Source organism: Macaca mulatta, chromosome 1 (assembly GCF_049350105.2).
Source record: "Macaca mulatta isolate MMU2019108-1 chromosome 1, T2T-MMU8v2.0, whole genome shotgun sequence".
Taxonomy (NCBI): domain Eukaryota; kingdom Metazoa; phylum Chordata; class Mammalia; order Primates; family Cercopithecidae; genus Macaca; species Macaca mulatta.
The window spans coordinates 187,634,616-187,651,874 of NC_133406.1; the positions used below are offsets into that span (position 1 = coordinate 187,634,616).

General features: G+C 38.8%; 1 protein-coding gene across 16 annotated transcripts in view; it reads right to left on the reverse strand.

The window, feature by feature from the left end:
- SCP2 (sterol carrier protein 2) overlaps positions 1 to 17,259 on the reverse strand; it is a 123,524-nt gene that overhangs the window by 78,378 nt on the left and 27,887 nt on the right. For 6 of the 16 annotated variants that reach the window (XM_077956664.1, XM_077956621.1, XM_077956609.1 and 3 more), the window contains 4 exons: positions 16,881 to 16,952; positions 14,100 to 14,231; positions 10,246 to 10,310; positions 2,294 to 2,420 (listed from right to left, as the gene is read on the reverse strand). In XM_077956664.1, coding sequence (XP_077812790.1) covers positions 2,294 to 2,420; positions 10,246 to 10,310; positions 14,100 to 14,187 — 280 coding nt within the window. In that variant the 5' untranslated portion in view covers positions 14,188 to 14,231; positions 16,881 to 16,952. Of the gene's footprint in view, positions 1 to 2,293; positions 2,421 to 10,245; positions 10,311 to 14,099; positions 14,292 to 16,835; positions 16,953 to 17,259 lie in introns of all 16 variants that reach the window. The other 10 variants (XM_077956641.1, XM_028833685.2, XM_077956667.1 and 7 more) reach the window with 6 other exon arrangements.

Genomic DNA, 17,259 nt, shown 5'->3' on the forward strand with positions numbered 1-17,259 from the left:
TATACAGTAAAAACTTTTTATTATTTAAAATTAATATAGCTATCTGAGAAACAATGAAAAGAATGGAGGTTTTATAGTATGGCAGATTTGAGTGTGAAACCCTCTATCACCTACTAGAAGTTACTCAAATTCTCCAAGCTTCAGGTTCCTCATATGAAAAATAGGCGTACACTCACCTCTTAAAATAGTTGTTATATTTGGTATGTAAAATATCTAAGATGTGTGAGGCACGCAACAAAGAGCAGCTACTATTACTGGGAGAAAGGGCTGCACAAGAGCTTTAGAGTGAGACAGAAATAGAATGGAACATAGGCTCTCCTACTTATTGACCCTATGATCCTGGTCAAAAACTTTTCTGAATATCAGATTCTTCTGCTATAAAATGAGATAATAACACCTGCAATAATGGATCCTTGTGATAGCTGAATGAGATAACATACATATGGAAATTCACTCCTTCATTCAATAAATGTTTGTTGAGTATTTAAATATGCTGAAGACTATAGAAGAGAAAGAAAAAAAAAAAAAAAACTTCTTTCTGGTTAAATAACATGCCAAGTTCTGTGCTTGGCTGTGTATATCAAGGTAAACAAAGCAGACATGGCCCCTGCTTTCGTGGAGTTTATAGACTAATAAAGAAGACAAAAATTAAACAAGTAAAACCACATATGATAAATATATGAATATAAATAGTGCTAAGTGCTATGAAGGAAGCGATATGAAGCTATCTAAGAAAAAGAATAATAGGAGGGGCTACTTTGATTTGAATAGTCATGGAGGGTCTTTCTAAATTTTAAAGATGAATTAATTACGCAACACTGACTTGTGCCAGGCACTATTCTTTTTTTTTTTTTTTTTCTTTTATACTTGGTTTAGCCAGGTACTATTCTAGGTTAACAATCAATGTGCAGGAAATAAGACAAATAAAAATCCATGCTTTTGTTGAACTTATATTCTGGTTGGAAGAGTCAATAAACAAGAATATATATACATATATATATATATATATCTCTCATGTTATATGGCACCTATAATTATCTGACATATATGTATGTGTCAGATATATGTCAGATTATTATAGGTGCCATATAAAATGATAAAGCAGAAGATAGTGAATAGGAAGTTCTGGGAAGGAGAGTGATGAAAGAAAGCAGAAGGTGGCTTTTAAATAAAGACCTGATGGAAGCAAGGGAGATGGCTCTGATGATCTTAGGATAGAGGCTAAAGCCCTACCTGAAATAAACCTTGGTGTGTATGAGGAACAGAAAGAAAAGATAGTGTGGTTGGAGCAGACTAGTGAAAGAAAAAATGGTGGGAGATAAGATCAGAGAGTTAATGAGGGTGGAGGGAATGATCATGTAGAAGCTCGTAAGCCATAAGAAGACATTTGGGTTTCAATCTTAGTGTGATGAGAAACAATGGAGAATTTTAAGCACAGGTGTGAAATGATCTGACATATTTTACAAGTATGGCTCCGGCTATAAAGTAGAGAATTGACTTTGGAGGTACACAAGCAGAAGTAGAGAAACCAGTTAGAACACTCCTAAATTTCAGGTACGAAATTATGCCACTACAGCAAAGGTAGCAAAAATGGTGAGAAATGGATATACTGAGAATACAGAGAAAAGTCTTGCTGATATATTGAATGTAGAGTATGAATAGCTTGATCTTTCACCTCGTCTTGGTTGACAAAATTTTAAGATCCTCAATTTATAGTCCATGACCAGTCATGCTAGCTCACGCCTGTAATCCTAACACTTTGGGAAGCCGAGACAGGTGGATCACTTGAGCTCAGGAGTTTGAGACCAGCCTGAGCAACATGGCAAAAAGCCATGTCTACCGAAAATACAAAAAATTAGCCGAACGTGGTAGTGCACATCTGTAGTCCCAGCTACTCGAGAGGCTGGGTGGAAGGATCACTTGAGCCTGGGAGGCGGAAGTTGCAGTGAGCCAAGATGGCACCACTGCACTCCAACCTGCATAACAGAGTGACACCCTCAGCTTGGAAAAAAAAAAAAGTTATAGTCCATGATTAAAGGAGACAAGATGTATGTCATTTTTCCTATTTCAACTTCCTGCTATAGAGTACTCTAGGTACTTCCCATACCACAGTCTATATATAAACACTTTCTCTATGGCTAAGTTCTATAAGAACTATTACTTCGATTTAATTCAAAAAACATTTTACATCTTATATATCCTGGCATCCTCCATAGTTCCTTAATAAATAACTGTCATTTCTTATCTCATGTATATAACTAGTAAGAAGCCTCAAAAGTTTTTTTTAACATACCATATTTTTCCATATGTTCTTTTCCAGCATACCCAAACATCTGAGGAGCAACTGGGTGTGCAGACAATCCATACTTATTGATCAGGACGTCAAGATGTTTATCAGTGGGAATGGTCCTATCTGAAAACTAAGAGAGGGGGGACAAAATTTCATAAGTAGCTGACATGATAAGTATCTCTTTCAAAACTACTACAGCGCTATTAAGACATTTATTTATTCTAAGCCCATAGTACACCAGAAATGGTCAATGTGAATAAAATCAGTTAGGACATGCGCCACAGGGAAACATGGGAAGAAGAAAAAATAATCAAGTGAGGAAAGAGGTATTAACTCTTTCAAGAAATATTTATTGGGCATCCAGTATGTGCCAGTAACTATTCCAGACATGAGAGAAAAAAGAGTGAACTAATAAGATAGACTTTGCTCACTGGCATTTACACTGGGGAGGGAGGAAGGTAAAAGGTGATGAGGACAATAATAAATAAAAATATTTATGACTCAGTAATGACTAATAAGAAAAGATTAGTATTAAATGATTAATATAAAAAAGAAAATAAATAAAATTTAAAATATAAATAACATTTATATTTCGTAATATAAAGCGATCCTCCTATCTCAGCTTCCCAAGTAGCTGGAAATACAGGCATGCACCACCATGCCCAACTAATTCTTTTGTATTTTTTTGAATAGCCGGGGTTTCACCATGTTGCCCAGGGTGGTCTTGAATTTCTGGTCTCAAGCAATCCTCCTGCCCTGCCTCCCAAAGTACTGGGATTACAGGCATGAGCCAGGGCACCTGGCTACAATATACTTCTTGGAGGAAGCAAACAACAAAAAACACTTCCTAGAGTTCTCATAACATTACAGTGAACAGATATATTACTTAAAAGTAATCTGGGGATAAATTAAAGCTGTAACTATAAAACATAAAGCAACCACTAAAAGCAAAACAAAACAGCAGAGGTATAGTTAATACGCCTATAAGATAGATAAAATGAAATTATAAAAAATTCTCAATTAGGCCGGGCGCGGTGGCACACGCCTGTAATCCCAGCACTTTGGGAGGCGGAGACGGGTGGATCACGAGGTCAGGAGATCAAGACCATCCTGGCTAACACGGTGAAACCCTGTCTCTACTAGAAAAGTACAAAAAAACTAGCTGGGCGAGGTGGCGGGCGCCCGTAGTCCCAGCTACTTGGGAGGCTGAGGCAGGAGAATGGCGTAAACCCGAGAGGCGGAGCTTGCAGTGAGCTGAGATCCGGCCACTGCACTCCAGACTGGGCAACACAGAGAGACTCCGTCTCAAAAAAAAAAAAAAAAAAAAAATTCTCAATTAACAGAAAAGAAGAAAAAAGAACAAAGAAGAGATTGAACAAAAAGAAAACAATCCGCAAATCAGTGGTGTCCAAGTAAATACTTAACAACAGGCTCACTGGGGCAGGATGCAGGGAGCCCTAATTGGTAGCATTTGCCAACTTTTGTGGTATAAAGTCTCCCACCATAGCCAGTTTGAATCTACTAACATGGCTGTCACTGAAACCAAACATGGGAGAAGATATCCTGCATAATCCGATCATGCAGGATAGTACAAGCTAGTAGGTATCGGTTTCAGCTAACTGCTAGTTTAAACTCAACCACATCAATCAGCACATCAAATGGGAAAGATATAAAAAGTCCAATTAAAAGGCAAATATTATTATATTGTTAAAAAGCAAGACCCCGCAATATGCTGTCTAGAAAAACCCAATTCAAATATATAGACAAAAATAAGTAAAGGGATGGAAAAATACATACTATTCTAATTCTACTCAAAAGAAAGCTGGATTGGCTATGCTAATATCAAAGTAGATGTAAGATCAAAGAACTAATAACAAGGACTAAAGAGGATTATTTCATAATGACGAAGGAGTCAACTTACCAAGAGGATATAACAACCCTAAATGTTAATATATCTAATATCAGAGCTTCAAAATACATGAAACAGAAACTGAAGGAAATAGGCCGGGTGTGGTGGCTCACGCCTGTAATCTCAGCACTTTGGGAGGCAGAAGGCAGGCGGATCACTAGGTCAGGAGTTCAAGACCAGCCTCACCAACATGGTGAAACGCTACTAAAAATACAAAAATTAGCCAGACGTGGTGGTGCGCGCCTGTAATCCCAGCTATTCGGGAGGCTGAGGCAGGAGAATCACTTGAACCCAAGAGGTGGAGGTTGCAGTGAGCCAAGATCGTGCCATTGCACTCCAGCCTGGGTGACAGAGCGAGACTCCATCTTAAAAAAAAAAAAAAAAAAAAAAAAAAAGAACTGAAGGAAATAGACAAATCTACAGATATAGCAGAGATTGCAATATTTCCCTCTCAATAACTGACAGAATAAGCAGACAAATCAGTAAGGTCATAAAAGACTTGACCAACCTTATCAGCCAATTTGACATAAGTAGCATTTATAGAACACTTCATCCACTAAGAACAAAGTACATACGCTTTTCAAGTGCACACATCATATTTTTCAAAATAAACCATACCCTGAGCCAAAAAACAAATCTCAAATAAAAAAATATAGGCCCGGCCTGGCAGTCCCCACCTGTAATCCCAGCACTTTGGGAGGCTGAGACAGGTGGATCACTTGAGTTCAGGAGTTCGAGACCAGCCTGGCCAACGTGGTGAACCCCATCTCTACTAAAAATACATAAATTAGCCAGGTGTGGTGGTGTGCACCTACAGTCCCAGCTATTCAGGAGGTTGAGGTGGAAGAACTGCTTGAACACAGGAGTTGAAGATTGCAGTGAGTCGAGATCACACCACTGCACTCCAGCCTGGGCGACAGAGTGAGACTCTGTCTTGGGAATAAATATATATATATATATGTATAACACACATACATACACACACATATATATGTATGTGTGTGTATATTGTGTGTGTGTGTGTGTGTATTGTGTATATATGTGTGTGTGTGTGTATATATATGCGTGTGTGTGTGTGTGTGTGTGTATAGTAGCCAGGCATGGTGGGTCATGCCAGCATGGGCAACATAGCAAGATTCCGTCTCTGCAAAAAATTAGCTGGGCATGGCTGATTTAAAATAAAGAATTAAACCCAAAGTAAGGAGAAGAAAGGAAACATCAAGAATGAGAGCAGATTGAAATAGAAAATGAGCAGAAAGAAAAAGAATGAGTAGAAATGAGCAGAATAAACTAGAAAAAAGAAGAATATAGGCCAGGCACCATGGCTCACACCTGTAATTCCAGCACTTTGAGAGGCCAGGTGGGTGGATCACGAGGTCAGGAGTTTGAGGCCAGCCTGGCCAACATGGTGAAACTCCGTCGCTACTAAAAATACAAAACTTAGCTGGGCGTGGTGGCAGGCACCTATAATCCCAGCTACTCAGGAGACTGAAGCAGAAGAATTGCTTGAACCCTGGAGGCAGAGGTTGCAGTGAGCCGAGATCATGCCATTGCACTCCAGCCTGGGCGACAGAGTGAGACTCTGTCTCAAAAAAAAAAAAAAAAAAAAAAAAAAGAGTATATAGAAAATCAATGAAAACAAAAGCTGGTCCTTCTATTGTAAACTTTCTTTTTCCATGATCACTCTGACAACAAAAGATGACCATGGAAAAAGAGAGAAGATAAAAATTACCAACACCAGAAGAAGGGAGAAGACACATCCAAAGATCCTACATTAAAAAGATGGGAATAACATGAATGACTTTTTACCAATAAGGTTAACAATGTAGATGAACTGGACAAATTCCGTGAAGGACATAAACTATCAAAGCTCGCTTAAAAAAAGAAAAAATAGACAACCTGAATAGTAATATATTTACTGAAGAAACTAAACTTAGAAGATTGAAAACTTTCCCATAAAGAAATCACCAGACCATGATCCAAAGATAAGAATGCAAAAAAAAAAATTTTTTTTTAATTAAAAATATTTTAGGGCTGGGCGCGGCGGCTCACGCCTGTAATCTCAGTACTTTGGGAGGACAAGGCAGGCGGATCACCTGAGGCCGGGAGTTTGAGACAAGCCTGACCAACATGGAGAAACTCCATCTCTACTAAAAATACAAAATTAGCCAGGCGTGGTGGTGCATGCCTGTAATCCCAGCTACTCGGGAGGCTAAGGCAGGAGAATCGCTTGAACCTGGGAGGCGGAGGTTGCGGTGAGCCGAGATTGTGCCATTGCACTCCAGCTTGGGCAACAAGAGGGAAACTCCATCTTAAAAAAAAAAAAAATTTAAAAGAAAAGAAACGAAGTCACCCAATCAAATGTGAACTGGTGAATTGGTGAATTCTACCAAAAATTTAAGAGAAAAAAATACCAATTTACATATAAACTATTCCAAAAAACAGAAGAGAAGAGAACACTTCCCAGCTATTCTATGAGGCCAGCATTATTCTCGTATTAAAACAAGCCTGGGTGTGGTGGCTCACACCTATAATCCCAAAACTTTGGGAAGCCAAGGTGAGCAGATCACTTGAGCCCTGAAGTTCAAGACCAACCTGCACAATGGAAAGAAAACAACAAACCAACACCCTTGCAGACATAAACACAAAAATCCTTAACAAAATTTTAACAAATCAGGCCAGGCGCGGTGGCTCACACCTGTAATCCCAACACTTTGGGAGACCCAGGCGGAAGGATTGCTCAAGCCCAGGAGCTTAAGACCAGCCTGGGCAACATAGGGAGAACCCATCACTTAAAAGAAAAAGATTAGCAAATCAAATCCAATAATATATAAAAAGGATAATATATCATGACCAAATACCAAACATTACCCCAGAATATCGGATAGACCAACAGTCAAATATCAACAAATATAATTCATCATATTAACAAACTAAAAAAGAATAACAAACAAAATAAGAACATCTCAATAGATATCTAAAAAGCTTGTGAAAAAACGTGGCTGGGCACGGTAGCTCACACCTGTAATCCCAGCACTTTAGGAGGCTGAGGCAGGTGGATCGCCTGAGGTCAGGAGTTTGAGACCAGCCTGGTCAACATGGTAAAACCCCGTCTCAACTAAAAGTACAAAACTCAGCCCAGCTTGGTGGTCGGCGCCTGTAATCCCAGTTACTTTGGAGGTTAAAGCAGGAGAATCACTTGAAACAGGGAGGCAGAGGTTGCAGTGAGCCAAGACTGTGCCACTGCACTCCATTTCAGCCTGGGAAACAGAGACTACATCTCAAAAAAAAAAAAAAAAAAAAAGGCGGGGGGTGTAAGGTCGTGCCTGGATTCATTATTTGCATGTGGATATCCAGTTGTCCCAGCACGACTTGTTGAAAAGATTATTTTTTCCATTATATTGCCTTTGCTTCTTTGTCAAAGATCGGTTGACTATATTTATGTAGGTCTATTTCTGAATGCTTTATTCTTTTCTATTTATCTATTTGTCTAATTTGTCTGAACTTTTTTGTCAATACCACACTGTCTTAATTACTGGAGCTTTAGGGTAAGTCTTGAAATTGAGTAGTGTCAGTCCTTCTGTTGAACTTGGGAGGGAGACCTGGTCTCAAAAAAAAAAAAAAAATAGGCAGAAGGAGGGACTTCTAATTTATATATATTTCCTTTTAATTATACTATGGGATTATGGATGGATTTTACTATTTTATAATTTTTAATAATTTTCAAATAAAAGTTACCAGGGCACATACCATTTACTGCTGAAAAAAACACGTATTTTTCATGTGTCATAAACATTATATATTCACTTACATAACCTTATTTCTCAGTCTTCTCCAGCTGCCACTCTAATCCAGACAGTTTTTTAAACTGTTCCCTGGGTGTATCATATTCATTCAGACACCCATGACTAGGCTCATGATGCCTTCTCTGACATCTAGGAAGAACACATTTCCCCTTATCCACTCCTAAATTATCCGATCTAACTTCTACCACTTTTCAAAGGTGTTCTTTAAAGGGGGAAACAACTTATTGATTTGAATGCCTATTAAGTGCCACTTTTGTGGTTTCTAAGAAATATTATCATATGTATTTAAGTTAATTTGGGGTAGAGGTCCTTTAACGTTTCAACAGAGAAAATGGGATCAGGTTGATCACATAAGTTAGATAATAGTATAATTTTAGATAACAGTAAAAAATTATCTTCAACTCATTTTCTTTTTTTTTTTTTTGAAACAGAGTCTCAGGCCAGGTGCGGTGGCTCAAGCCTGTAATCCCAGCACTTTGGGAGGCCGAGACGGGCAGATCACGAGGTCAGGAGATCGAGACCATCCTGGCTAACACGGTGAAACCCCGTCTCTACTAAAAAATACAAAAAACTAGCCGGGCGAGGTGGCGGGCGCCTGTAGTTCCAGCTACTCAGGAGGCTGAGGCAGGAGAATGGCGTGAACCTGGGAGGTGGAGCTTGCAGTGAGCTGAGATCCGGCCACTGCACTCCAGCCTGAGAGACAGAGCGAGACTCCGTCTCAAAAAAAAAAAAAAAAAAAAAAGGAAACAGAGCCTCAGTCTGTCGCCCAGGCTGGAATGCAATGGCACATCTTGGCTCACCGCAACCTCCACCTCCTGGGCTCAGGCAAGTCTCCTGCCTCAGCCTCCCGAGTAGCTGCGATTACCAGCGCACACCACCACACCCGGCTAATTTTTTGTATTTTTAGTAGAGATGGGTTTTGCCATGTTGGCCAGGCTGGTCTCGAACTTCTGGCCTCAAGTGATCCGCCCATCTCAGCCTCCCAAAGTGCTGGGATTACAGGCATGAGTGAATTTTTAATTTTCTTTCTTTCTTTTCTTTTCTATAAATTCCATTTAGGGTTTTTTTTTTTTCATGCCAATAATGTTCTTTTTTGTAGTTTCCTATAGCCTAAAGAGGTTTCCAAGCTGTCTTTTATTTCTCTAAACATAACAAACATGATTAAATCTGCATCCAATAAATCTAGTTTTGGCAGTCTTCAGAGATTACCTTTTACTGCTCCTTCTTTCTTTCGGTTCTCAATTGTGGTGCCTTGTTTCTTTAACACTTAAGGTTATCTTTAACTGCGTGTCCTTGAAATTTTACTTGAAGGGCTCTCAAAGCCTGGAAGAAGGGTGCTTTCCTCCAGAAGAAAATCTGGCTAGGTTACTACCATTCTGGAACTACTTTAGATTCAATTCATGGTTTGAGGTTTCCTGGACCACTCAGATAATGAGAATGTTGGCAGTGATCCCACATGTGGGCTAGTCTGTGATTTATTAACTCAATGAAAGGTTTTACTGGGTTTTTTATTCTCTTTTTTTTTTCTCCCCTGTTTTACTGGATGCCATGGTAACTCTCCCTATCATCTCATGGAAGTGGGCAGTTTTACTTCAGGTTCGTCCTACCCAAAGAGTTTATCCTTACACAGTATCAATTTAATGTGGGTATTAAACTTCTGATCTTGGGAAGGTCTGAGCTTTGACTACTTCCCCTTTCATTCCAGGGGGCTGTCAAAATTGTGGCTCACAGCTGCCTGATCAGCAAAGATCTTCAAGGCAAAACTAGTTGCAAATGCTGATGTTAATTCTCTGGCATTCATCTGCACTTCCTCTCTCTTGCTAGTTCTTCAATACCTTTAGGATTTCTTTTTTCATATTCTATCCAAATATTTTAGTTGTCATCAGTGAGAGAACTGGCTCAAAAAACTTGGCTTGCCATTACCAGAATTAGAAGTCCCACATTTTATTAACTCTCTTCAATTTGTTGAATGAATTTCATTTATTGAATGTAATTCATTGATCAAAAAAATGAATAAATGAATGGCTTTCAAATTAAATAGATAAGTCAACTTCAAATTCAGTAATCTCATATCTTTGAACATCAGTTTCATCATTGGTAAAATAAACAGTTTGAACAAAATTATCTCTAAGATTCTTCACTATTCTAAACTACCAAGATCTATGCATATATATAAGTATCACCTTTCAACTTTTGGGTTATATTAGCTCATTTAGTAACTATGCCAAAATAACACTCACTTTTATTCCAAGGCTTCCCTTACTCATCTTCTCAAACCCAAGAGCCAAGACACATTCTGCCACACCTTAAAGGAAAATGTAATTATTTTGAAATTTCAAATTTCTAAACACCAACAAAATACCATTAAATACTTCAATTGAAATAAGTGCATCAAGTGAGAGCACAGTGGCTCAAACTTCTAGTCCCTAGTCCCATCAGTTCGGGAAATCAAAGCAGATGAATTGCTTGAGGCCAGGAGGTCAAGACCAGCCAGGGTAACATAGTAAGACTCTGTCTCTACAAAAATTTAAAAACTTAAAATGTTTGAAAAATCAGCTGAGTGTGGTGGTACACACCTGTAGTCCTAGTGACTTGGTAAGCTGAGGCAGGAGGTCACTTGAGCCCAGAAATTGTCTCTAAATAAATAAGCCAATTTACATAAAATGTAAAAACATACTATAATCCCACAAAGGTTTTTGTTGTTGTTGTTGTTTGTTTGCTTTTTTTTTTTTTGACACAAAGTTTCAGTCTGTCACCGAGACTGGAGTATAGTGGCAGGCTCACAGCTCACTGCAGCTTCAACCTCTCAGGCTCAAGCGATCCTCCCACCTCAGCTCTCTATTAGCTAGAGCTAATTTTTGTATTTTTTGTAGAGAAAGTTTTACCGTGTTACTTAGGCTGGTCTTGAGCTCCTGGGCTCAAGCAATCTGTCCACCCCAGCCTCCCAAGTGCTAGGATTACAGGCATAAGCCACTGTGCCCAGCACCACAAAGGTTTTTTTGGGTTTTGGTTTTTTTTTTTTGAGACAGTATCTCACTCTGTCACTAAGGCTGAAGTGCAGCAATGCAATCATGGCTCACTGAAGCCTAGACCTCCTGGGCCCAAGCAATCTGCATGTAGCTGGGACCGCAGGCCTGTGGCACCACAACCAGTTTTCTTGCTTTTTTTTTTTTTTTTTTTGTAGAGATGGAGTCTCACCATGTTGCCCAGGGTGGTCTCAAATTCCTGGGCGCAAGTGATCCACCCACCTCAGCTTCCCAAAGTGCTGGGATTACAGACATAAGCCACCAACCAGCCAAAGTTTTTAATAACAGAAAAATTACAGAGAAAATCTTTATATTCTTCTAGATAAGAGGAAAAATCGGGCTGGGCATGGTGAATCACGCCTGTAATCCCAAAACTTTGGGAGGCCAAGGCAGATGTATCGCTTGAGACCAGGAGTTCGAGACCAGTCTGGGCAACACGGCAAGACCCCATCTCTACAAAATATACAAAAATTGGTTGGGTGTGGTGGCACACACCTATGATCCCAACTATTAATACTTAGGAGGCTGAAGTGAGAGGATCACCTGAGGCCAAGAGGCACAGGTTGCAGGGGCTGAGATCATGCTACCATACTGTTGCCTGGATGAGAGAGTGAGGCCCTGTCTCTAAAAAAAGAAAAGAGGAAAAATCAACAAGGTGCTTAATTCTTCTCTTGAGTCTCAATATGTTAATAAAATTTCGTGTTAATGTGGAAATATGTTTCAGTAATGAATATAAAAAGCTAATTTAGAATCACAGTTAGAAAAGCATTTAAAATTTGAAATTAAAAATTAAAAAATGAACCCAATGAAAATCTCAAAAGAATTATTTTTGGAGAGAGGGGGCACCTAAAAATGATGCTGCTAAAGTTCAACTGAAGAGCCAAACATTCCTGCAGGAGCTGAATTAAAAAAAAAAAAAAAGACAGGATTGCCACATTTTTTCCTAAAAAAATAAAAGAAATATAATGTAACAGAAACAGGGACCACTAGCATTGTCAAACAATATAAAGTTCCAATAATTAAAACGCTGGGTAGTGAAATAGTAATCAACAATCAAATCAGTGGAACAGAGAGAGGACCTAATAAAAAACCCTAGAATATATGGAAACATAGGATATGACACATATACAAAAGAACTGAAAATACACGGCCACCAAAAAAAAAAAAGTATACACAATGTTTACAATGGCATTATCTTCGCCCTCCCCTGACCATTTTTAAAAGACAGTGTCTTGCTCTGTTGCCCAGGCTGGAGTATAGTGGCACAGTTATGACTGTGCAGTTATGACTGCAAACTGCAGCCTCAGTCTCGAGACTCAAGCGGTCCTCCTGCCTCAGCCTCCCAAGAAGCCAGGATTACGGGTGCCATGCTCACTATGGCAGCATTATTCATAACAGCCAAAAAAAATAGAAACAATCCCTCAACTGATGGAAACCAAAAAAAAATACGCAAGCAACAATGTCTATCAACTGATAAACAGGTAGAAGAAATGTGGTATAGCCATCCTAGCACTTTGAGGGGCCAAGGCAGGAAGATCGCTTAAAGCTATTAGCTCGAGATCAGCCTCAGCAACATAGCAAGACCTCATTTCTACTTATTTTACTTTTTATTTTTCTTCTACATTTAAAAAACAGTCCATCTATTTTTTAATGTGATATATCCATACAATGGAATATTATTTGGCCATGAAAAGGAATTAAGTACTGATATATGCTGCAACATGAATAAACTGTAAAAACATTGTGTTAAGTGAAATAAACCACAAAAGGCCATGTATTGTACAATTCCATTTATATAAATATTCAGAATACGAAATTCCACAAAGAGAAAGTAAATTAGTGGTTTCTAGGGACTGAGGGAAGGAGAAAATGGAGAATGACTGCTAATGGGTACAGGGTTTCTTTCTGTGGTGATAAAACTGTTCTAATATGACCAGGTGTGATGGTTCACACCTGCAATCCCAGCACTTTGGGAGGCCAAGGTGGGCGGATCACTTGAGGTCAGGAGTTTGAGACCAGCCTGGCCAACATAGTGAAACCCCGTCTCTATTAAAAATACAAAAAAATTAGCCAGGCATGGTGGTGGGTACCTGTAATCCCAGCTACTCGGGAGGCTGAGGCAGGAGAATCACTTGAACCCGGGAGGTGGAGGTTGCAGTGAGGTGAGATCGCACAACTGCACTCCAGTCTGGGCAACAGAACAAGACTCACTCTCAAAAAAAAAAAAAAAGTTCTAATATTACATAGTGGTGATAGGTATACAATTCTGTGAATATACAAAAAACACTGAATTGTATACTTTTATGGTCTATAAATTATATCTTACAATGCCTTTTTAATTTTATCTTACTTTAATTTTTTTTTTTTTTTTTTTTAGAGACAGAGTCTCACTGCGTTGCCCAGGCTAGAGTGCAGTGGTATGATCATATATCCTCCAGCCTCAGCCTCCTGAGTAGCTGGGACCACCACGCCTGGCTAATTTTTTTTTAATTTTGTGTAAACATAGGGTCTAACTACATTGCCCAGGGTGGTCTTGAACTCCTGGGCTCAAATGATGCTCTTGCCTTGGTCCCCCAAAGTGTTGAAATTACCAGTGTGAGCCACCATGCCTGGCTGATAAAGCCTTTTTTTTGTTTTTTTGTTTTTTTGTTTTTGTTTTTGTTTTTGTTTTGAGACAAGCTCTGGCTCTATCGCCCAAGCTGGAGTGCAGTGGTGCCATCTAGGCTCACTGCAATCTCTGTCTCCCAGGCTCAAGCCATCCTCCCACCTCAGCCTCCCAGGGAGCTGGGACTACAGATGCATGCCACCATACCCAGCTAATTTTTGTTATTTTTTTGTAGAGACGGGGTTTTGTTACGTTGCTCAGAGCAAGTCTCGAATTCACAAGCTCAAACAATCCACCCACCTCGGCCTCCCAAAGTGCTGGGGTTACAAGCATAAGCCACCACACCCGGCCTGATATGGCCTTTTTTAAAACAAATACATTATAAAATAATTCCTCTGATGGTCGTGTGATTAAATGATTAAAATGGGGCAATATTTAAGTACACTAGACAAGCACTCCTTACCACCCTGAATCAGCTGGCGGGCCATAAACAAAGCAGTAGAACCAGTAGAGCAGTTATTGTTGACATTGATTATGGGAATTCCAGTCATTCCCAAACTGTGATAGATAGCCCTCTGCCCACAGGTAGAGTCACCTGAATAGAAAAACAAAAATTTTAATATGGAGAATTACGGAGCTGCAATGCAACATAATACTACATTATGTGTTTTTTTAATATTATACCTTTGCCAAGCATATAACACGTGCAAGACAATATCTTAGAAACAGTTTTAACACTAACCATCATTTACTCTGCAAAAAAGACTGAAAACAGAATATATGTGCACTTTCTTTATATAATACAGAGGTAGAGAAGTAAAGAAATGATCAGCTAATAGAAAATGATTCCATCTGGCTAAGGCTATATGATAAAGAAAGCAATATTTCATAAACACCTAAATGTCAGATAAAAATCTTTAAACCTTGGTCAGGTGCGGTGGCTCACGCCTGTAATCCCAGCACTTTGGGAGGCCAAGGCGGGCAGATCACAAGATCAGGAGATCAAGACCATCCTGGCTAACACAGTGAAACTCCATCTCTACTAAAAATACAAAAAATTAGCCAGGTGTGGTGGCATGCACCTGTAATCCCAGCTACTTAGGAGGCTGAGGCAGAAGAATCACTTGAACTAGGAGGCAGAGGTTGCAGTGAGCCAAGATTGCACCACTGCACTCCAGCCTGGGTGACAGAGCGAGACTCGGTCTCAAATAAATAAATAAATAAATAAAATCTTTAAACCTATGACAGTGATTAAAAGCCATGATTTACTTTTCATATAAAGACTCCACAACTTCGAAAAGTTTAAAAGACCCTGCATGCCAAGGCATTCCAGGAAAACATGATCCATGTTAAATACATATGTGACTTCCTTTCCCAAGTGTAAAAAGTAAAGTAGAGGTTCCTCTTCAAAGACTTTCCTCCCCATTTAATTAGGAATAGATAGTAACTTCTCTTAGAAGCAAAATATATTCAAAGACCTATGCTAACATTCTTAAATATCTGCTAGCCATGGTAAAGAAATCAATGTACTTTATGTTCTTAGTTCCCACTATTTAGCCTAAGTATTTGCCCTGGCATGCTTATACTGGTCCAAGCAAGCATTAGGTCATAACCTGTTCCTCTTCCTTATTTGAAGGTGTTTTTACGTTTCTTGGCATTCCACAAGTTACTTCCTCCTTCCTTTGTTCTCCTCTGCCTTTGCCTCTTTTAAAAAGTTCTAAGTTGCTAGCCAATCGAGACAAATACAGAATGTGAGGTCCCGTTCCAGCCAATGGAACTGGACACAGCAGTAGGGTGGACACGTCAGGTTATAAATGATCCTGTCTCCTTTGTTTGGTGCTCTCGTGGCAAAACTGCTGGCAAGTGTACCCTTTCTGCAGGAAGTAAAAGTGGCCTTGCTGAGTAAATTAAATTTATGTTCAAGTGCTATTTCTTTACAGCACCAAGGAACAAGCATTTCAAACACAAGTAACATGACCACCAAGGTAGACATGCTGGAGCAGTGTGATGGGAATATCTGAAGGTACAGGCTCCAGGAGTCTTCAGCAAAATCAGGAAAGTTAGGGATCTGCTTTTCAATAAATATATTCTGCATCCCTTTAACCCAGTATGTTTCCCTTCTAGAATTCTCTTGATATCTTGACATCTCAAAGAAATAAATCATATATATGCACAAACATTCATCTACAGTAACACCTACTATAGTATTTTAATAATACTGTATATATTCATAGTATTTTTATAATAACTAGAATTTAGAAAATATCATTACTACTTCTAAATAAGCTATAGTAGACCTTCAAGAGTAGAATATCATATAATCATATAAAATGATGTAGGGGTTCCCCCACACACCCCACCCCTTTGCCAAAAACAAAAAAAAATGTTGTTGGGGTTGGGGAAACAGAGAGATGTTAGTCAACTGGTACAAACTTTCAGTTATAAGATGAACAAGTTCTGTGGATCTAATGTACAGCATGGGTGGTAATTAATGTACTAATTAACTGGAGTGTGGTAATTATTACACAATATATACATAAATCATCTTATTTTATACCTTGAATATATTCAATCTTTATTTGACATTAAGTATTTTTTAAATGCTGTGAAGAGACTGGAACTTTTAAATATCCATTAAAAGGGGATTGGTAAAATAAATTATAATACATTTATTCAATGAAACACTATGCTTTTTTTTTTTTTTTGAGATAGAGTCTTGCTTTGTTGCCCAGGCTGGAGTGCAATCTCAGCTCACTGCAACCTCTGCCTCCTGGATTCAAGCGATTCTCGGGCTTCTCCCTCCTGAGTAGCTGGGACTACAGGTGCATTTTTTGTATTTTTAGTAGAGGAAGGGTTTCACCGTGTTCGCCAGATGATCTCGATCTCCTGACCTCGTGATCTGCCCGCCTCGGCCTCCCAAAGTGCTAGGATTATAGGCGTGAGCCACAGTGCCTGGCCGTATTTTTAAAAAGACCAAAGAAGATCTTTACAGTATGATTTGGAATAGTCACCAAAAGAAAAATTACACTAGGTTGACACATAAGGGAAATATATAAATAGTGGTAATCCCCTTAAATCAGACTTTGAATTCTGAGGGATTTTTTTCTTTTTTTTTTCAATGCAAATATAATTGAATGAATTCTGAGTTTTTGAGGGTTAAAACTGACAAATGTCTCTGTATTGTTTGTGTAGCTGCTACTAGATTCAGGTAAAAAAAATTTAGAATACACAGTTTAATACATACCAAAAACATAGCCAACACATGCCTGGTCCACTGCTGAATAAGGGATCTGTGCATCAGCTAAAGCCTTCTGCCCTATAAAAACAAAAGGTTTTTATCAAAAAGTGCTTTAAGTATTTGTTTTAGGAGAGTAAAAATTAAGCTTAGAGTTTTCTCAAAGTAAACTACTCTATATAGTCTATGCTCAATTCAAATGACAAATCCTTCATCAAATCATCTCAGATCTCTAATTTCAAAAGTAATCATTTTTTCCTCTAAGCTACTGCATCACTTTTCCGTATCTCCTTTTTGGTACTTAACACTTTCTGTTATAACTTCACATCTATCTACATTAAATCTGAAGAGTCTTACAGCTCCTTAATGACACGGTCCTTGTCTTATT